Source organism: Lampetra planeri, chromosome 20 (genome assembly GCF_965212315.1).
Source record: "Lampetra planeri chromosome 20, kcLamPlan1.2.h2, whole genome shotgun sequence".
NCBI classification, from domain to species: Eukaryota; Metazoa; Chordata; class Hyperoartia; order Petromyzontiformes; family Petromyzontidae; genus Lampetra; species Lampetra planeri.
The window spans coordinates 11091451-11114856 of NC_136126.1; the positions used below are offsets into that span (position 1 = coordinate 11091451).

The following is a 23406-nucleotide window of genomic DNA, read 5'->3' on the forward strand; positions in this document are numbered from 1 at the left end:
CAAGCCACTGCCATCTCTCTCTGTGATGTAACAATCCACCTCGCGCCTGCACACGAGCTGATTTCATCACTCCATCTCCACGGTAAACGGACTCTACGCTCGGTAATATTTCTTCCCTTGGCTGCCACTTCATAGTTGGTTTCGACCACCAGCCATCACCGCTTGGAGCACCGTGCTCAGGCCAAACCCATTTACCTTTTCTTAGCAGCTAAAACTAAGTCTCGACTTGTTTGTGCTCTCTACTCCTGTGTGTTAAATGCAACGTTATGTTATAATGCTCTAAAATGGTAACAAAAATATATATCAAAGAAAGGTTCACCGAGTCTCCAGTGTGTTTTTTTAGAGGGTTCTGCATTGGGTGTGTTAGCCAGTTCCAAAATAAGTGTTTTTGTTGTTGTATGGACAGAAAATAAGTACCTGGAGGATCCCACACAGGAAGGGCTAACACTAGAAAAGGAATTAGACAGACAAATGAGGAAGACACATGCCGTACAGCCGTTGTTTTGGGATTTCACAGTCCGCCACCATATTGGGAGTCTGCATGATCCACCAACGCCACTTCGCAGGTGCCTACAACCATATTCGCTCTGATGTGCCTACACTCTTCCACTCTCTGAGGCTCAGTGGGGTTATAGGCTGGGGCTCTGAGGTGACCAGGACATGGCAGTACAGCCGAAACATTATTGAGCGCATGAGTTCTGAGCCTTATCCTGTCGCCTATGTGGGTTTTCTCTGGGTTCTCCAGTTTCTTCCGACAAGCCAAATACATGAATGGTTATTGGCCAAATATCCTAATGCAAGAAGTTCCCGAAAATGAGCCTTGGAACACAGTGAGGCATTCCTGCAGAGTATGCAGTACAAGTTTAACACGTAGGCTGATTGGCCGTGTCGGGTGGCGGAGGGTTACGACACATTTATAAATAACGCGATCTAACCCAAAAACGTTTATTATGAATATGTAGTATAATTTATATTCTCCTTTTGTATGGCCAATGTAGATGAAGAGCAACAACTACAAGCCAGATAACCACGTGAGGAGTAGCAGAGTTGTATCATCCTAGCTGTGATGTCTCCTTCGTATTTGTGGATTGGGCCATTGAGTCGTTACATGGTCTTGTACGGTCTGTTCTGGATGACCACAGTCGCACACTGTCGAGTTTTTAATTGAACATTTGCGCATCAGGTATCTGCATCTGCCATGGTTTGTGCAGTGGATGCGATTTAGGGTGGACCATGAGCTTCGTGGAAGATCAAAACCCAGGGATTTTCTTCCGTTGGGTCTTTCACAAGGTGTGTTACATGCGTGTGCCCCAATGTCTCCAGTAGCCACGTAACAAGCTGCCCCTACAATTTGCAGACAGAAGAACATGGCAACAATGTGCGATGGGCTGCTCGTGGTGACGGCTGTTGAACTGGAATTTCAAAATACTCCGTGGAAATTCAGGTTACTTTAATGTTGCCGAATCAACATTGGGACACTTGGCTGTACTGTTCCTGAGGCACATTCCCACAATCATACCACTGCATGAACAGCTATTGCATGTTCGTAAGCAGCCGCGTCCAATTACAGCACACAGCTTGTGAAATTGACACTGTTGACTCAACAATTCTCTGAAAATATTGAATTAAGCACAGGATGCCAAGATGAACTTACGTTATGATCTGCTTGTTCACCAGGAGTGTTTATCCTATTATTGATTACTCTGACACACTACAAAGTATTGGTTTTGTTCAGTTTTTCTCGAGGCAAGTTGATATCCACCTAAGGAAGAGTACTCCACTAGTGTGTTCAAAATCCCAGTTGGTGACCCACTCAACCCATCATCCCCTTGGAGTAGTTAAAGTACCTACTGCTTTGTTGGAAGGCAATAGTATTTTTTTTCATGGAGGGAATAGAACCTGCTATAGGAATGCTGAATTTCCACGACTGGTTCAGAACTACCAGAGATCTGCAGTTTTCTTTTGAGCATTCGTTCACACTAACGCGACGCAGATATTTTGTTCCCCTTTTATCCATTGTAATAACTTGAATAATTACTATGTTGATGCTTTTTGAGTTTCATGTTCCACATACGAGTATTAAGCCCGTATATGAAAGGTAGTTATGACAATGCTGATGATGTCATTGATTATAGTGTAGCACACTCTGATCCACACAACTCATGCCAGATCCGGTCACCACCTTCATAAGTCGAAAGTCAAAGGAAGCGCAGAACACGAATGCGGAGACCCTGACCAAAACGTCGAGCGCCATTCCACGCTGTGGAGTGCATTGCAAGCCATATGACGCATCGTACACCGCAGAGCGCATCGTAAACCGCAGGGCACACTGTGAACCGCTGCCAACTTCGCAAACTCAACGGAGGCACAACAACATCAGCAGCAGAAATGAATTCAGCCTCACCTGAATCTGTCATCGCATGATGTAGATGTGGACCCACAGAGTGACCAATGTAGAAGCAATAAAAGGTTTGCACATAGAAGAAGACCTGATGCAGGCAGTGACGAGAAGGAAACTGCCACTCGTGTTGGACACATATGTAGGATGGACAACAACAGGAACATGAAAAGTGTGTTGTTCGAGAAAAATGGAAGGAACCGGAAGAGAGGAAGACCTCACAGAGAATGGTTTGACGACATCATAAAAGATTGGTGCCAGAAAGATGTTGCGCTACTTCAGCATACTGGCACAAGACAGAGTCAATTGTAAACAAATGACAACATGTGCAGTGGACACCTTACGGGCTATCCGCCCATGGATCACGATGATGATGATCGATCTTTAAGTCGCTATTCACAATGCCCACAGAAGACACCCACCAGGCCTCCCAGGATGAAGAAGATCATGAAGAGGCGTCCGAGCGTGGTCTTGGCGTAGATGTCGCCGTAGCCCACCGTGGACATGGTGACCATGAGCAGGTAGACACACTCCCAGTACGTCAGGTTCTGTTGGTTCTGGAAGTCCCTCCAGGGGTCGCCCGAGTTCTCCACCTGCGAGAGTGGCACAGGGACTGAGTGAGTGCTCGAACACTTGATATCACGCAGGCTTATATGTCCAGTCAATCATGAATAAACTAAACAACATTATTTTTATTTCACCAAGTAAGGCCCACTGAGCTACGTAGATCTTTGACAAGAAGCGATATGGCTATTACAAATGATAGCTCAATGAAGTGGCTTATCGCGTGGAAATGTATAGCAGCCGAATGCTCTAAAAAGTCCACGCAACGACGGGGAGAACACGCAAACTCCAAGTATACAGCAGGCGTCAGGGTCGGGATCGAACCCACGACCTCCTGTATACCAGGCGAGGTAGTTAACATCTCGCTACTGTGGCGACCGTGCACACCAATGACATCCCGTTGTGGTCTATTATGACTTTTTAAAAAGTTGAGCTGGATAATGCAGTCGGTTAACATATCCACAAATAACATATATGTAAAATATATTTTACGTGTTTAATGTATTCCCCAAATTATAAGACCCACTCTTTTACGCTGTATAGTATTTTTGAGAAAAGTTTGTGGGAGTGTATATTAAAATCCGGTAGGTGTGTGTGCGCATGTGCATGTGACCAGATTTGTATAAATGTATTGTCAACCGGGCACAAGTATTGGGTGTGTCTTGCTTTCCAGAGTGCCTCATAGTCCTTAGAATATGTTTCGTGTGTATATACACACAAAGGTAAAAATTATGTTTGTGATTGGCTGAAATTATTTCAACATGGTGTTTATATGTATTCATAAATAATAAAATAATACCGCAGAAAATTGCTGTACCAAAAATACAATTAAATTATCCTTTTGGTGGTACCCCGGGGTACCAAATAATACAAAATGGCCAAGGCAATTAAATATTGTATTTCTGGGACACTATTTTGTCCAGGTGTGTACTTAACTCCGCGACTGGGGTACCAATCAATCCGAAATCGGTGCTACTCAGCGATGTCGAAACGCAGCGAGGACGATTGCCCTGAAACCATGAAAGCTCGTACGCACCACGGTGGTGCATCGTGTACAGCTCTTCGAGATGGGTCGATTGCCTCATCGCCGACCATCAACAGACTAAAAGTGACTGCATCACGGACATTATGCGAGAGCCGTGGCACTATGGTACCCCGGGGTACCGCCATAAGGTTCAAATGTTAAAACTGCTACCAGAATATCATTGCAAAATGCATTGGTATTATCACTTCTTTCCCAACACTCAAGATCTCAAGATCGATCATTACACTTGAAGCTGTGGCTACTGACGTGTCTTAAAAAAAAAAACATTCAGCCAATATCCTATGCTGCTCAATTTCCACTCCCTCCAAAGGTCTCGTTCAGGAAAACCTCAATACAAAATCACTCCAATAAAAACGCGCCTCTGCACTGTTCGTCACCTTAACGCAGGCGGCGAAACTGGAGGCGAGGAGGGAATTGGCAAGGCGCCCGCGACAGTGAGCGTCTGCACGTGGAAAACCGGGCAAGATCCGTGGCGGATGTGACCGTGAATACGGCAACGGGATGCGGCGGTGGCTTTCGTCGGCGCGTGCGCGGATTTACAAGGTGACCTTATCGCAGCGAGCACGCGACACGCACATTAAGCAGAGCCATCGGAAACTGTGCCGCTAAGCCTTTGTTTCATTTGGCAATACGACCGTGTTATTAATGACGTGCAACGCAAGTGACGTGAGGTGAGGGTTGGGTGTCTCGTGAGGGGACTGCACGTGGCAAGCGTTGGGCCACGAGAGAGTTAAGTTAAGCCAGGTTTTGCGAATGCAAATTGTCATTCGGTCTCCCGGCCTTGCCACCAATGCCCATGCAAAAAAGGCCAAAGCGCTTGCATGCGTGTACTCGATTGGATTGTTGGGCGATTGTTCATCTGCTTCAGAGGTCTTCAGCTCAGCAGTTTAAATTATATATTCCTATGACAGGCAGCATTCACTCCACAGGTCAACCACTGTTGACTTCCTGTGGACCCCAGTAAGATGACGAAATGAGTTAACCGCCACCCAAAGATTTAAATGAAGAGTTTGTGGGATGATGACAGAGTGCCACGTGGTCAATAATAGGCAATTCATTCAGCAGTGGGTTGATGAAAGGCTATGAATTATGAATATGATATATTTCAAGTTATGACCTATTGAAGTTATTACAACAGTGGTTGTGTGGTGTCCACCTTCCAAGATGATTTCCCGCCATAGTTTCAAGCTCTGCTTCCTGTAAAAGTTCTCTAAGGATATTCCCTCATGTCAAGACGTGCTTCATTAGCCACGTTAGGACTGCATTGGTGATATAATTGCATTCCTTTCTATTCCATACACGTGGAGATAAAACAAATTGCCATCTTCATCTCCACCAATATTATCGGTCTAATCAGCACCAGCGTCCTCAGTTTGCTATGATTGAATATAGTCATGAAATCTTGATTAAAGGAGAATATATTTCCTTCAATAAAATGCATATCTATGGCAATAAACCTGTGCCTGCTGATTCATTTCTCTCAAGCTGATATATTTTAAAAAATTATGCAGATCCACACGCTTTGCATAGATTTTGAAAACTCGATACCAGAGTTGCTGTATCTATCACCACCATTGAGCCAGTTATCACGGAGTAGGATATTCTACTGCAATGGTCCCTGTAACTCGCCACATCATGGAATGATCGTAAAACCCCTAACTACCAGCAGACTGGGACTGCAACCACCACAGTGACATCGCCAAGTGTCGGCGCATTTGCCGTTTGTTTCACAGGTCTGTGGTTCAAGCCTCATGTCCCCCTTAGATTAATACTGCAGGTACATTAACCGTACAAATTGTGTCATTTGCTTCACAGTGGACGCTAAATATCCATAGTTATTGTCCGCAATTGAAATGTAACCTTCAAATTGCTCTATTGTGAAAATTATACAGCAAGCGTAGTCCCCCAACTGTGAAAAATATCAGGACCCCCCCCCCCACCCCACCGTGAATAAGAATCTTGGGACTAGTTGAGGCTTTCCTGGGTAAATAAATATCATGTCGCGTCAGTAATCGAGTGGCCAAATCTGACCATTAAAATCCCGCACGGCTCAAGTGGGTGGGGGTGGTTCAGTGCTTGTCCACAGGTGGGACTGGGCAGCGTGAGGGGCGGTCAATACGGAGCCCAAAAAGCCTCGTGGCCAGCAGTCGATGCTCAGCCACCAGTGCCAAACACGTGACTCATGGCACCCACGCACGTCACAGCATGCGGTGGGTCAAATACAAAGATCCCCCCTCCCCCCTATAGACTTAACAGACTGTTGGGGCAAGTGCTGTTAGCGAGCACCTATGAAGGTGGGCACACCACACGACGGGGTGGGTGGCGAGCACCACGCCCGACCGACGTTGTCTCCCCAGTGGCGATGTTTACACACTGCACCAGGTACTCATTTGAGACTGAGTCGACCTAGGGGAAGCTCAGGACCAGTTCAGATAATCGTCCCTGGTGTTGGCTGCGAGCGGGTATCAAACTCGTGTTGCCAGGTTTGTAGCGCGGCGCGCTAACCACTACACTATCGCTCCCTACTACCACCACCGTGTCGCCACCGTGTCCACAGACCTCAAGCCGGCCATTCTTTTTCAGTTAGCCTAAGGTCTATCCAAACTGTGCAGTATGCTGTCAAAAAATTGTTCAACATGCCACCAGCCAAACACGGATTACAATTCCCAGACCGTCTGGGTCGACCCCAGGCAGGTGGCAACCAGGACTGGCTTGGGGATAGGCCCTGCACCACCAAATTAATGTCCATTTGGCCAACTAAGTTCCCTCTCCTTCTTCGTGGTGAATCTCCATTACGGTGGCATCGCACACTACGGCTCCACTGGCTCCGAGAGAAGCTGGAGCCTTGCGTGGTAGCACCCCCCCTCCCACCCCTTAATCGCGGTGAAAGGACACGCGTCGCATCGATTGCTACACGCCGTCGGATCCATCTGTATCGCTTGTTCGTTATTTTATATGCGGTAACAATAACCTTTTTTGTGTATCCAGCAAATAACCATTGTTTAGCCAGAAAAAGCACGGCGAGTCTCTAAGGTGTCTTTCAGGACGGGAGACGACTCTTCCGTCGAATGTTGGGCCAATTTCGTATTGAATATTTATAATAACCGCAGCTGCCAAGTTGGCTTTGTCTCCACAGGAGGTGTCCGCTAAGGCAGTAGTCTGCCGTATCCATTGCAGACGCCACCTGCTGCATGTTAAGTTCTTCTCAGATTAACTGGAAATGTAAATTGAGTTACATACCACATTTTGGTTTGTACAAAAAGCTAATTCGAAAAGTCATTAAAATAATGTCTGGGACCCAATTAATGCAGCGACAGAATAGTGAAAAAATGGTCCAACAATGCAAAACCTACTGCAGAGCTGGCCATATATAATGATCTATTTACGCAAAACTAACATCCACATGTCCTCCACCAACATGTGAATCAGGTCACCAGGTGGCCCACGTGACCACATGCTCATTGCACTTAACTTTATATTAAAACATATACACATACACTGTAAAGAAATGGGGGGTAGAGTGGTGGTACCTTGGTTAGCACACTCTGCTATAAACCCAGTGACCTGAGCAAAATTCCCTTCACCAACCCACACTGACCAACATGATGAAGTATGGTCAAACAACCCCCAAGACTGACACGGCATGCGGAGGCCTTCGTCCAGCAGTGGATTTGACCGAGGAGCTGAAAATCAACAATTTAGTTGAAAAATGATTAAAGTAAACAAGAGACTTTCCGAGTGCATTAATAACGAAAGCTTGACTTGTTCGAAAGAAGAAGTAGAAGAAGTCTACGCCCTAAAATGCTGAGCAAGAGCAAAGCCCGGCCTTGAAGACGTGACAGGAGTGTGTGAAAGAGACGGTGCGATTCCAAAGGTAATGACGACGTTGCCAGCCAAAGCGATTGGGCGACACGCACGAAGGGGGGACGTCCACTGTGAGAGATGGCGCGGCGGAATTAGCTCGTTGCACAAGGAACTATGTTCGGGCCACTGTGGGGTGGTTTTTGTTGTTGTTGTTGCGAGAGATCGATTCTCAGTGATGTACTCCCATGTCTCGTGACGAGATAATAAAAATGTATTACATGTTCAATTATCTTATGGTAATACGTGTTTCCCCCCACGCACTGCCTTAGAGAAAGGCACAAGCATCTGTATAAACCGCAGATATAGCAATGGCAATTCAAATATAAACAAAAACCTGCTTCGCTTGCCGCTTCAATCTCTGTAAACGTCAATGCAAACATGTTCATGTGATTCAGGTATTTTCATGTCAACTTTCTTCATTGACCTCTCCAAAAACGTACTTCAGTGGTGAGTGTGTACAGGGACCCCTCTATTTATGAACATTCGACTTATAAACTTTCAGAGATACGAACAAACCTGTCAATATGTCCAGTTGCCTGTTTAGACCGAGAGTCGTAAGTTCAACCACCGTGCAATAGATGGCGGTGGTGGCATCTACATCTGCAGAACGTGAAGAACCAGTGGCATCTACATCTACAGCAGAGTATGCAACTTTTAAAGCCATTCCCCCGTGTTTAGTGTACATGCCGTACAACACGTTTGGAATCGACAGGAGTAACGTTGGACTTACGAACAAATCGACTTACGAACAGACCTCTGGAACCTAGCTCGTTCGTAAGTAGAGGAGTCGCTGTAATGCCAATGTAAAATGCCCTTAGATTATCACAATCGTCACAAGTTATCATAATTTATGGTGCTCAACTTAAACCCTAATATTAAAAAAACGACTTGAAGCAGTGCTTCGCAACCAGTGCCTCCACCCCCACCAGGCGTGCCACTGCATTTATGGAATTATGGGAAATTAAAGAGGCGAGGACAGACGAACTCTTCGTGCTGCTTCGTGACCGATCCCTCCCCCTGGCCCTCTCTACCTCACCATTGATCGCACCTCACCATTGGTCGCAGGCCACCCGTGACACCCCACCCACACCTCACTCCCCTGCCCTTTGAACTCCCTCGGTCGTGAGTGACGTGGAATAACGGGGGTTGAGAAGCACCGACTTATAAATGACCGAATTGGAAAAGGTGCACGGGCACGAATTAATTATCAAAACACCGCGTTTCTCATTAACACTGCCTTTGAATGGAAAAGAATGTACGTATGTATACATGTTGAACTTTTTTCACACCGTACGTAGCTAACCGTGCTAATCGAGATGCGGGGAAAGACAACAAACTAAAAATAAAAAGCAGTTGTGAAGAAATTCGTTTTCAATCTTGATTTAAAAGTGGATAGCTAAAGCAGCTTCCTAATATCGAAGCGAGAGCGTTCAAGACGGCCGCAGAAGCGCATCTAAAGCGTGCGATGCAGTAACCGTCTTTGTTCCAATGGCCAGCCAAACGTCGATGCGAGGATGACCGGAGTTCACGTGATGGTTCAAAATATACAGCAGGCCAACGTTTTTGGCAGTAGGCATTCGTGGGAGCAGTATGAATGACTAATGTGGGTGGCTGTTTTGTTGTATCCAATCCTTCCGTGCACACCTCAGCAAGTTCAGATTTCCACTGAGAAATAAAATAAAATAAAAGGGTTGGGGCACACCTATTGACTACTTTCCCTTGACTCCCTAGGTCGGCGACTTCATCAAATGCCACATGGGTAAAAACAATGTTGGTCAACGCGAGCCTCGAGTTGTCATGGAGAGTTTCCATATTGTCGTGGAATTGTACTGTCAGAGCGATGGCGCATCAGATTCAGCGACCGCTTAAAGCCTCACATTACCTCCACTGCACGTCACATGATCCTATATCTTAGAAAAATGTTATGTTATCCTTCATTATCAAAAGGAGGTTATGTCATTTAAAATTGTTTAAAATCTACCTGAATTAGCAGGTCCGAATCTGTATTGCAACCTTTATAAATGTCCATACAGCTGTGTGCTTTTTCTTTACAGCTATTGGTTGCCTTTTTTTAAAACTGGGGTCATATTCCAAGGCATGGAAGCATCTATTAAAATGTGCAGTGGGCTCACGTAAAAAAATATAAAGGGCAACGTAAACATGTGAAATGCTTATCTCAGTGTAAAACTACATTATCAGATCTCACCCCGGTGTTCCCTCAAGGGAACGCCTTCTTCAGCAATGATAAATGATTTGCCTCCATGCTCTGTGAGTGACCTCGGATATGAAAACCCGTCAGTGTTTGTGACCTTCACGCAATAGTTTTCTACAGACGCAGTCGCCGGCCAGTAGCATGCAACATCTATTTCAAATTCGGTGGGCAACATTCAGTGACGCCCGCATAAAACGCGATCTAAAATTGTCGAATATTCTGGAGATGGAATAAAAACGAACCCTCCACAGTTTTAGGATGGAAGTGGAGCATACCAGATGTTGTTTTTGTTTACACATGATTTATTCAGTGCCATATGCATGAATCGGTAAGCAAGATACAGCAAATTAAATACGAAAAAATGTGTTGCCCTTGGTGATGACCCAGCGATATATACAAACCACGGCAAACTGCATATGCGTAGTTGCTGAATACATAATGGGTCCAAGTTAGATATAACTAGGTCCAGCCCCCTTCACTGGCCTTTCTTTCACTTTCAGCAATGCCAAAATGGGTTAAAAAAAACATCAAAAGTTGAAATTGTTGCGTGTAATTGCCACCTTTTAAGCTACTGTATGAGTGAATTAACTCTAATTTAGGGATCAATGCTGCATTTCAACACGCTCAATATTGTCTACACACATATACAAACCTTTGTATTGAAAGAAAATAATATTACCGTGTGTCTGTAGACTGTGTGTATGCTAACCCCATGTTACAGATTATTAAAAAAAAACATTAAAACAGACACAAAGCATTATGGGAAAATCCCCAAAACCGTGCATCCCAAAGGAACCGTGAACACAGCTGAGAAAGGTCACGGCAGCTAGGGGAGACCTTCATTCGGCAGTTGATTGACCGTGATGGATGATGATGTTGCTAATGACATGAGCAACTTAATGTCACCTGTGTGGGTTAGGATATCAGGCTTTGAGAGGCCTGAGTCATGCTGTGATGGAAAAGAATAAGATCATTAGCTTGAACGTCAACAGACAAGACAATTGGAGGGAGTTGGGGACAGCGGATATTGGCAGCCAAAGAGGAGGAGTGGGCACCTGCTTCCTCCACTTCACAGGCCACTCAACCTGCCAGTTCAAGGCCTATTGATTTGAATACATTCTAATCTAGTTTAATGATGTCACGGTAGAGGCATCGTCAGGTATGGCTTACTCTATCTCCTTCTTCACCAACCGCCCAACAAAATGAGTACAGTTTATAGCATATCACGTTTCACAATACCTATAAAGCTATTCATTCTGGAAATGCAATGCCAGGAACACAAAACTCAGAAACTCATTTATAATTCATCGATTAAAGCCGATTGTTATGCGCACAAACACGCATCGAATTATGTCATCTACTTAACTTCCTGTATCCAGTTAATGCACGTTGCTTGCAATTGTTGAAAGAGCAAGACAGAATATATGAGAGAGACAATAAAACATTTACGAAAAAAATGTAATTTGAAAACAAGTCATGACTCTCAATCATCACAACTTATTCAATTGCAAAGCAGATGCATTTTTACATGCATATTATCGTGGTAATGTTTGCATCAAGTCATGAATTAAAATTGATTCTTCCAATCACAATGCACGCATTGGATCATGTGTGTGATAATCAGCTATTCACAATGTATGCGTATTATGCGTAAATGGAATGTTATTGTTCGGTTAAATGAAAAAACGACTGCACAAACATGAGACACAAATAATTATAAACACGAACGAGACAGCAAAATAAAGTGACATTCATTGGAAGGCTGGAAAAGGGAGGCATACGACGGTATAACGAGCGTGGAGGCAGGAGGTACCTTGGCCCCCCGGGTGGCCAAAACTACGAGTTGGGGGCCCCCCTTAACAGCCACCATGAGATTTGTTTTCAACAACAACAACAGTGTCAAAGAACCAAAACCTATTGAACACGGAGCACCCCCTACAGCGTTAAATGTTCGAGATCGTGAGCGTAACGATGTGATCATGCAAGAGGAGCCGTGAAATATAATAGCCGAGGGGTGCGACTGTGCGAGACAAATCAAATATTGGGGCCCCACCTGACCAATTGCCACACCCCCTGAGCTGACAATGTAGCTACTACGCCGCTGAAGGTACTGTAATATCATAACATGCTTAATACCTACTATCTGCTCTGGGACCATGGACTAACTCCCAAAAACAATGCAGCAGTTCGAGAAATCAGGAGCGTTTCAGACCGGGCAGCTGGCTCTGAAAGCCAGAATTGCCTCGTAACTGGCGGTTGGTTACCCTAGCTGGCAGTATCCCACTGAAGACCCTCCAACCCGAGACTGGCGCCGTTGTCTGCCAGGTCACGTTTCACTTCCCCTGGGCAGCCACCCGCGTCGTCAGGTGCCGGCAAAACACCCGGCGGAGTGCCTCGCGCGCAGAGGGCACAAAGCCCGGGGCTGCTCAGGAGGGGAGTCGGTTTGAAGTGGAGCGAAGCCCTCTTATCTCCGGCTCGCCCCACACCCTTCCTTCCCCGTGTAATCAAATATGCCGCGGCAAAGCTGGCGACAAAGAGCCTCCCAGTGTCATGACAATTAAAATAAACAGCAGCTCTTTAATGTACCTACCCAAAGACAAAGATCCCCCATGTAGCCTTAGCAAGTGCTGTTAGCGAGAGTCTATGAAGGCCGGCACGGCACACGTGGGGGTGGGTGGTCAGCACCACGCCCGGCCGCCTTTGTCTCACAAGTGGCAATATTTACACACTGCACCAGGTACTCATTTGAGGCTGAGTCGACCTAGGGGAGACCCAAGACCGGTTCAGATAATCGTCACCGGTGTTGGCCGTGAGCAGGAAACGGACTTGGGTTGCTGGGTTCGTAGCGCAGCGCGCTAACCTTACATAACCACTCCCCATACTCTTCTACACCCTTATTCAATTATAAAATGCACTGCAGTACTTTGCATTTCGAGGCTATCAATTGTACATTCGATTGTAAATTACTTAGATTTCCAGCAATATTTGTCCTTAAGTAAAACATAACTTTTAAAAGTATATTTTATAATAACCCAGGCTGAAGCGGGAATAACATTACGATGATTCTTGATATTTACGGAAATCCCACGGAGTTCAGAAGTTGTATATGGGTTCCTTGCTTATGACACTGTACATGTTCTTTGGATGTTAATTATTCGGCACGGCAATTCTTGATTCCAGTGGTATCGTCAGGTACAGTATTATCAAACTATGGCAAAAGCATGCCCCCCCACGAAGCTCAAGAAGCTCTGGATTCATGATATTTAGAGGTACGTTAAATATCAGCTCCAATTTCAAATCCTAAAACAGTAAACAAAATAAACATGAAAAGCTAATTCACCTGTCATCTCCATCTTGTCTGCATCTCTCTTCTCCCAACTCACTCCATCTCTATTTTGGGATAAATGCATTGTATCTCGCTACGCCACTGCCTCTTGTCAATATCTCCTCTGCCGTCTCATAAGGAGGGACGGAGGGGGGCATGGAGGGGGGCATGGAGGGGGGTAGGCCTGAAGATAAATTCTCGAGGGCCGCCAATGGTTCAAAACTTTCCTCTCATGGAGGCCCTTCCGCCAGAAGCCGAGTGAGCGAGCAAAACGCAGGGCCGCACGTTCACATTTTCCGAAAGCACTGGATAATTCATGACGAAGCAGCCGAGGTTGTGACATTGGAACTCGGTGGTGAACTCTTGGAAAAGATATCAAGTGCAACGTGACGAAAGCAGATGCCACGCAGTGGTAAATTTCACTCAAACGTCACGTGGCCATTTCCCTCGTGTGAACTCAACGGTGAACCTGTCTGCGCAAGAAAACGTAAAAAATATTACTACCCATCAAAATTGAGAATGTAAGTGCCAATTAATAAATGTCAATGAATTCGACAACTAAATAACCCAGCAACAAATATTTACAAAGAACGTTTATTAATGAGTAAAACGGATATGCCATATTGTTTTGTCTTACGTGGTGCAGCGCACGACAGATTGCTAGGCAACCTCCCACCGATGGTTGATGCTAGAACATGGAGCACAACATCTATAACGCCACAGTTTCATTTCCATTTTCATACTTTTAAATTAGCTCGATATTTAATTGCACGGAATGAAGCCATTTCAATCATTACCATATTCCAATTAAAGTATAAGAAAAGAGGTGGAAATTAATGGTGGCAAAAATAGGTTCGGATCTGCACTCAAACACACACTGCCAATTACACAGCACTCATGAGGAAATGCTGTGATACTGTATCTCATGCTACGGTAGCGACATGTATAATTATCCTTTATAAATTATTAACAATCGTAAAACATTTTTGCGATTTGGGATGTATGCAGAATTATGAAAAGTGCAGGCGAACAAAGAAAAAGTTAACAGGCTGCGCAGATGTTAACTCCCTCGTCTTGTATACAGGAAGGTGTGGGTTCGAGCTCGACCCTAATGCCTGTATATTTGGAGTTCGTTCTCCCCGAGGTCGCGTGGACTCCCAGTGTCATGACTTTTCTCTGGGTCCTAGATTATTTGACTGCTATAAACTTGCACATGATAAGCCACTTCATTGAGCTACATAGCTCAGTGGGCCTTACCTGCTAAAATTTTAAAAAGTTTAATTTTAGTTAAGTAGTTCGGGTTGGTATAATTCATCTCCAACGAGAATGAGAACACATAGGTGCGTTAACCACTTCGCGGCCAGACAGAGTGTATTAGAGCACATTACTATAACACAAATAAATACTGAAAGCGGACAACACGCGTGCCACTTCAGACCTGGCAGGTGCAACACGTGTGTCAGTTCAGACCTGGCAGGTGCAACACGTGTGCCCGTGCAGACCTGCCAGGTGCAACACACATGCCAGTTCAGACCTGGCAGGTGCAACACGCGTGCCACTTCAGACCTGGCAGGTGCAACACGTGTGCCAGTTCAGACCTGGCAGGTACAACACGTGTGCCAGTTCAGACCTGGCAAGTGGAACGCATAGCAGACAGACATATGACTACTCTACCCTGGCGTGGAGCCGACTCACCAGGTGGATAAATCCCGACGCAGTGAGCCAGGTGCTGATGAAGATTGAGAGCAGGTTTACCAGCTTTATGGAATTACTGAAAGATATTAAAACACACACACACCCATTAGATAACAATCATGTAAATGTACAACCTTTTTGTCAGTCCACTGCTGGGGGGTTACTTGACAATTCTCTGTCATGCTGATCAGAGTGAGTTGGTTCGTGAAGGTGGGGAGCAGAGATGTGGGAGCATAGAGCTATGTACGGTACAACAATATACAGTAGTTCGATGCATTGCCCTCTGCTTGCCACGCATGTATCCCAGCAGCTTATACCACCTGGGTTTGCATGTTGTTTGCCAGTCAAGCGTTATCCAGGCTCAGCCTTAGCTTCTGAGATCTGATAAGATTGGGCAAATTCCAGATTATTTGGTCATCATCAGAACATTATTACCACACCATTTATTATCGAGGAAAGCTCACCGAGTCTTACACCTATTCAAGAGCATCCTGTATGTGGATAATAATGGATGTTTAAACACCGCATGCGTTTTCTATTCCTTATTAATTTTACGTTTCATGGTATTGTCCTATGATGTTGCGCACTTGTAAAACAATACTCACATTAGATTACGCGTTGCATTTGTAACAAACCCAAATGAGTAGAGTCACAGGGCTTCCGTGGAGACAGTACGGAGGGGATGGAGTCTAATGGGGAAAGCACGGAGGCAGAAGGATCTAGTAGGGGGGCATAGAGAGACAGCTGGGGAGGGACGAGGGTGCCCGAGAAGATGAAGGCCAGCGATGAAGTAGGCGGGCCAATGGGACGATGGAGGGAGTCGTCAAGGCAACATTGCCTTCAAGGACTGGAGGTGGAAAAGAAGGGGAATTGAAAGCCCTGTGAAGTGTATAGCCAGAAGGGCCAATGGATGCAGAGATATGGGCGTGGATAATGGGTGATATCGTGAGGATGGGGCTAGGGCAGGAGTCGGCAATCAAAATAACAAGATGAGCCATTCTTTTCGAATTCGGTAAAACAAAACAAAATCTATATTTCAAGAGCCGCAATGCATTTGATTACGAGACGGTGGTCCTTGATGAATAACGTCACGAGGACAGTCCTTAAAGAGCCGCCCACGGCTCCGGTAGCCGCGGGTTACCGACCCTTGGGCTGGGGTAAAAGATAATGAAAGGGGTATGGACCGAAAGGGTGAGGGGGTCGCAGGAGAGCGGTGTGAAGTGGGAGGATGGTGGTGCAGGTACACAGGGCGGAGGAGAATTGGCGGACCGACGGAGAAGCGGGAGAGCATGAGAGGAGAGCGGAAGATTCCAGGCACCAGGAGGCTGGTGAATGCAGGGTGAACTTGTGGGAACGAGGGTGGGATGGCTGCATGGCCAGATTGGCGAAGGCGAGAGTTTGTGGCAGTGAAAAAGCGTGTGTGCATATTCAGTTACACATCACGTTCATAGAGAATACGTGATCTGTTTTTACTGTTGATTTAAAGCTTTCGTGACTGCAGGGATTCATACTCTTTGGGTCTTTCGGTAAAGTCACGTAGATAGAAAAATAATAGATCACGACGTTTAGATCACAACACAGGAAATCGTCTTCACCTGAAATACCCAAAGAGTATTTATTTACTGATTTTACTGTCCGTGCGGTTATAATAAACCCGCCCTTTATGGAAAGAGAAATCTTCAGTCGTCGCTGATTTCCACGATGGGCATTACATATTCATCTTCAGAATTCACTCATTTGTGGCTTTACAGCCTTGTGATTAATGCACTCGCCACAAGACCAGACTCCACAACTGTTCCAACTCGTGCCACAGCTGCCCAGTAAATTGTAGGGGAAGTTTATCAGCAAAGCACACCATCTGTTCGGAAGGAAATATTCAATAGCGAGTGCCACTGGGTGCCAAGTCCCAGACAAAGTCCCAATAACTATCAATCTCAGTGTAATTTGACAAATACAGATTCCCCTCGTTGTATTGATCTCAACACGTAGTTTTTCGCAGCCAATATGACTCATGGTTGATTTTTGGGTTAAGCTAAATTTGTGTCGTTAAGACCCTCCACCACCCGGCATTGGCAAACAAATATCACGTGTATACTCTTAGGTTTTTTCGGTAAAGTCACGTAGGTAAAAAATAAAATTAAAAATTACTAAAAGTAATAATATAAATAAATAAAATTACCTACGTGACTTTACCGAAAAAACCTAAGAGTATGAATCCTTGCAGTCACGAAAGCTTCAAATCTAGAATCACATGTATAACAATATGGCAATTTAAACGATTCGCTCTTGACTGTCAAGCACCATCAGGACAAGATCCACTAAATCGGCATGAAAGATCCATAAAGTCAGACTCAGCTTGTAACTTGATACAGCTTCTGAAATAGGAGGGTCATGACCTCACAGCAAAAAAACAATCAGATTTAAACTAGATATTAACCATTGCAAGTTATTTTATTCAAATTATATTCTAAATTATCTGATGAACATATACATTATTCATTCTGACTGCTCATGAATATGCGAGCCTGTGCTGGTAATTAATGAACACATTTGTGCTGGGTAATATCTCGCTTAAATCTGTTTGGTTGTTGCTGTGAGGTGAGCACGCCTATTTAATAAGCCTAATTAGATGACACAGTTATTCAGATTTTGGGGATTTTTTTTTCTAAATAAAAATCCATTCTTAAACGCATTTGTGTTAATGCAATACTGATAGCGCATCGATGTGTCCTACCTGCTATGACATGTGGACCGGATTAGTGAACATTAACAAAGAAAACTGAAACAAAAAGTGCGAAAAGAAGCATGGGGAAGATGCTTGCTCTAAAAAGACATTGTTACGCAGAATGATGAACGCTTGGATTAGAGAACATCCCCAAGTTAAAGACATCATTCAATCTATCAAGAAAAGTGGGTGGGCTTTGGCAGGACACATCGACAGAGGGGATGATGACCAACTGTCAATAAATATTACAGAGCGGCAGCCAAGAAGATGGGGCAATGACGAAATCAGACATTGAATGAATGTATTTTTATACTCTTAGGTTTTTTCGGTAAAGTCACGTAGGTAAAAACATTATAATACAAAAAATAGAAGTAATAATAGAAATTAAAATTAGAAATCACAATTTTTATTATTATGTATTTTTACCTACGTGACTTTACCGAAAAAACCTACGAGTATGAATCCTTGTAGTCACGAAAGCTTCAAATCTAGAATATATTTTTTTACTTCTTTTACACCATACTCTTTGGTTCTTTCGGTAAAGTCACGTAGGTAGAAAAATAACAGATCACGACGTTTCGATCGCAACACAAGCAATCGTCATCAGGTGAGACAACCACAGCGAGAAAAAAACTGCTGAAGTAGACGTGGTTGTCCCACCTGATGACGATTGCTTGTGTTGCGATCGAAACGTCGCGATCTATTATTTTTCTACCTACGTGACTTTACCGAAAGAACCAAAGAGTATGGATTCCTGCAGTCACGAAAGCTTAAAATCAAGATTCTTTTACACCATAAGTAGCCAACCGTGCTAATCGGAGGTGCTAGGCGGATTCTTATATCTCAGGATCATGAGAGATAGCGACGGTATGGGGAAGCCTTCATCCAGAAGTGGATTGATCATGGCTGATGATGGCAATGATGATGATGATGTGGATAGAAGAAACAAAAGCCAGCAGCTGTCACAGCGTACATGCACTGGGCAATTTGGCCACGATCTGATCTGTGTTGCAACTAAAGCTGTGACGGGATTTTCAAAACACAGTGCTGTCTTCATGACCTATGGTGACCTCAATGCAGACGGGATATACAAGGCTCGGAAAACAGCATTGTAATGGGAAATGGGCTGGGTGCCCAGACTCCCAATTCAAGCCATTGAGAAAACATGAATTAAATCGTTATTTTGAAGCTAGGTATTAGCCCACAATTAAAGAGGGCCTTCAATTGCGGTGACTCAATGCTCTTATCCCAGTCACGCATTAGTCATACGTACTGGGTTATTTACTCCTTTAAGCCAAGACCATGGTCTTGGGGGATCAATTATAAATAAATAGTGGTATGTATATAATGACTGACATTAGGTAAACCACACTTTATGGGCAAGAGATGTACTATTATGAGGTAGTTCTGTGATGTCGTCTTGTGAGGCCTTTCTCTGACAATCTGATATTGTTTTGATTGCTGATAAAAGATCATTTTAAAACCAGTACACCAATGTTTACATTGACATCCTTTGGGGCTTCCTGCCCACTCCAAATCACATCACCGTCAATAATTAAGCATCCATCACATACAATCATGATGATTTACATTGATGTACATTATTGATTATTTCTTTAAACACCTCAATGCTCCTTACAACTTGGGGCACGTGGGTCACCTTTAACCCTAACCCAGCCATTCTCGGCTGCAGATAAACTTCTCCCCAAGATAAAATCATGTGCAAGTGGCTGAGCTAATAAGGAATATGTCTCTATCAAAGCACTAAGCCGGCATCACTGAGATGCTGGGTTTGAACCCTTGGCCCTTTCCAGTGATTAAACCGGGTCCTCAAGTGTAGTCAGCCGATGCTCTCTGCCTGCTCACCTGGGGCTACAAATGAAATAGACACGTGGTCCATCACTTGATTTAGCATATTCCAGCTCCGAGGATGGCACATTTCGGTTGGATTAAAGTGTGGCAAATGCTCAAAACAGGATGTAACACGAGTCCATTATCTTGAATTAAATAATAAGTCAATTGATGTGAGTTGAGAAATATTCTCGTGACATCACCTTCTGAGAGGTGTTCCCCGGCACGATGTTATGCCCTGCTCGCTGTGGAAGTTCCCAATGGAGGTGTATTCATCTCGTGACACGATGCCAATGATAATCATGATAAGGCGATGATGAAATAGGGAAAGGAAACGGGTGACTGTGTGCACGGGGCAGTGAGCCCCTCGTGGGCCCCGTGCTGCACCTGGTCTTGAGAACGTTGAGGAACTGCAGAATCTCGGAGAACTGAATGAGGCGCAGCGCCCGGAGGAACCTGAAGCCTGCGGAAATAGAAACGAAACAGCAGCCGCGGGTTTTTGCGTTTAGTTTGTTGTCCTTCCCACGCACCTCCATTTAGCAACGGTTGGCTGCGTAAGGTGCGAAATAAGTTCAACATACATACATACATTATCAGAATATTTAATTATTCTGGAGAAATCCGATGAGCTATAAAGCTCTTTTTCACAGATGTCCAGTAGTTGTCGATCTGTCCAGTCTCTCTCAAGGGCGAACACTCTCACTTTGAAAGGTCAAAACACATTGCGTCTTGCTGCTCAAATTATTGTGAAGGTACTCATTGCTCTGAGTCCGTGGTGGAAATTCCAAATTCCTACGGAGAGAACAAGTTCATCCATGTGACAACCACTGCTTGTGAGTCGAGCACTCTGCTACAGCACCGGTGCTCAGCCATCGGGACAGCTCATGTACAGAGCATTCTCAATTAACCACAATAACTGGGGTGCCTTGTACAGAAAGGCGCTTTGTACATTTCTAAGAAGATAATTCAATCAATAAGTAATATTTAAAAAATACTTTTTTTAAACACGCTTTAATGAAATGTACCGTACGAGTAATGGCAGAACTCTACGACTCCAGGAAGTGGCTCCGAAGCTTGCCACAACGTAATGGGCCGTGGACAATTACAGCCAACGTTAGTTGAGCGTGGACAATTAGATCCAAGCCGAAACATAACATATAAAAAGAATATTTAACAATATATACATGTTTTATAGAATATAGTATTGTCATCAGTATTAAATAAGTATACCAAGTTTGCAGTCGATATCACATTGGGAAGTGGGTTCAAATTGAGTTACAAGATTTGAGGATACGACAACAACAACAGAGTGAGTTAAATAAAAGCGTGTAATAATACGTTGGCTGACAAGCGGATAATTAATCGTTTGATGTACGTGTGTGAAATGCATTTTAGTAGTGGATTCATAATCATAATTATCTTAACATCAGGTCTGACCTACGAGGTATATATACAGTATTCCCACGTGGCTTGACATTATCATGTCACAGAAATGTGCCAAACGACTCCAGTACGAGAACCTCCCCACGCCGTGCCAGTCACGGCGGTTGTTTGGCTAAAACTTCACCACGCTGGTCAGTGAGAGTTAGTGAAAGTGGTTAGCAGCGACCTGGAATCAAACTCAGATCTTCAGGTTTACAGGTCCATAATGTAGTAGCGTGCTGATTCCCGTTCTGTCCTACTGCATGATCGCAACATGGCTTGACTCTAAGTTAACTCTCCTGGCACAGCAATCGTAATTGTGTTTTACCCCTTACCCACCCGAACCACCCAAACATATAAACCACGTTAGCAATTTTCTCCAATTATATATCCAAGCTGCTCTCTCAGCACCTCGGTGCAGAGGAAGTCCCTTCGCACGATGTGCACAGCAGAGGCACTCCACACTAGGGAGCAATTGAGCCCTCCTCGTGGATATCCTACGGAACTTCCAGGCCGCACGCTCTCCACAAAACACACCCAAGTGGATGAGCACCAAGGGTACATTACATGCGAAAGCAAATGTACACAGTTGCGTTTTGTATAGATAATGGTGACTGGGTTTGCAGTCATTAGCTTTTAATAATGACGCTCCTTCAACCTGCAAAGACTCCGAGTTTCAAGGCTTTTTCAGGATGGGCCTGCATGCTGTGTTTGGACAATTAATTATTATTATTAAGTATGAAACAGAACCAGAAAGTATGAGAAAAAACGAACGCGAACGAGTGGACAATACTTACAATGTCTACAGACTGGTATTCAACCTACTGGCTATACTGTCATCTGCTACTTCTTGCATTCGTGCTGTGTGCCCCGTGTACAATGATGGTGAAGAATCAAAGTGATTAAATACTTTGACTTTTTAATGAGCAAAGTTTCCAGCATTCACGTGGTACTGTAGAATGTACGTAATAATTATTGAAACAAATACACAATACAATGTGACACGTAATGAACACAATTCCAATTAATTGTATGCAATTAACACATTATGGTTTAGCATGTAGATTTAATCAGCACATTCGAAGCACATCAACTATTAGTAATTAACATCCCCGATTGCTTTGTGCCGGCTTGTGTGACTGTGTGGGCTGTCGCCTCTATAAGCCGACACGGGAGAACCTCCAAAACCCAAACTTCCTCTAAAGAGGTTCATCGGTGTTGACAAATCACACATGGTTGCAGGCACACCACACAGCCTCCGGTGAACAAGACACGGAGCACTATTCACAGATTGCTCTTCTCGATATTTATTCTCAACCTCACCTCCTGAATTGTCGCTGTCCAATGTTAATAAGCCACGGCACAAGTTGCACAAACAAACCGCTCACTCGCTTTTGTCTTGAACCGCAGGTCTGCCAAAATAAAACCGATTCTAGGGCAATGGTCTGGGCAAACCAAAAAAAACAAGTAACTGGGGGTCAGAAAAAATATGCGTGGGTTTCTGGGTGGGGGGGGGGGTTACTGGACAGTGAAACACACACGAGTCGAGCATATAAGGTCAACCTTAATGGCAATGGAATGTGCTTGGTTGGGTTGAATCCCCAGGCGCAATAGCTAACGATGCAATTCCAGACCCCAGTGCGGAGCCACAAAAGCAGGAGGAGAGCTTGTGTCACACATAGACATGACATTAACTTACTAATCCCCCTAATCTCCCTGCCTAATCTCTCCCATCAACATAGTGCTAATCTCCCATTAACACTGCCGTTGTGCGCATATGCGGGGATGATACTATTATGCGGCGACGGAAGCCCTTTCCCTAATCTCCCCCATTAACACAACTGACGTCCTTGCGTCCGGGGATGGAATTCCTTTCCAGCTGAGACCCCGCTTGCTTGCCCATCGCCACATTATAACCTTGTTATAACAGCTGTCTCGTTGGTTCAGCAGTTCCACTGCTGGATTTTCTTTTCCGCCTGAGGATGACCGCTTGTGTTGCAATCGAAACGTCGTGATATATTATTTTAAATGTTGTATACCTACGTGACTTTACCGAAAGAACCAAGGAGTAGGGATTTCTGCAGTCACGCAAACTTAAAATCAAGACAGGAGGGGGGGGGGCTAAGCTCACAAAGGTCTCAGACACAGGCCCAAGCAGGGCTGGCTGCCTCAGGTCACAGACTCGCGGGTCGCGGGAACAGGCCGAGCGGGGAGCAGAGGTTGCACACTCACAGGGTTCAAGGGACTGACCCCAACAGAATTGCGAGACTTCAAGATCTCAGCATTGGACCGAGTGGAGTCACAC

The 23406-nt window shown here is 44.7% G+C and overlaps 1 protein-coding gene across 1 annotated transcript in view; it reads right to left on the minus strand.

Annotated features, from left to right (window-relative positions):
• LOC144724437 (calcium-activated potassium channel subunit alpha-1-like) overlaps positions 1 to 23406 on the minus strand; it is a 169047-nt gene that overhangs the window by 110885 nt on the left and 34756 nt on the right. Inside the window, exons 6-8 of the mRNA XM_078603558.1 lie at positions 20067 to 20142; positions 15104 to 15179; positions 2821 to 2991 (exon numbers count right to left, since the gene is read on the minus strand). Of these exons, the coding sequence (XP_078459684.1) occupies positions 2821 to 2991; positions 15104 to 15179; positions 20067 to 20142 (323 nt within the window). The remainder of the gene's footprint in view (positions 1 to 2820; positions 2992 to 15103; positions 15180 to 20066; positions 20143 to 23406) is intronic.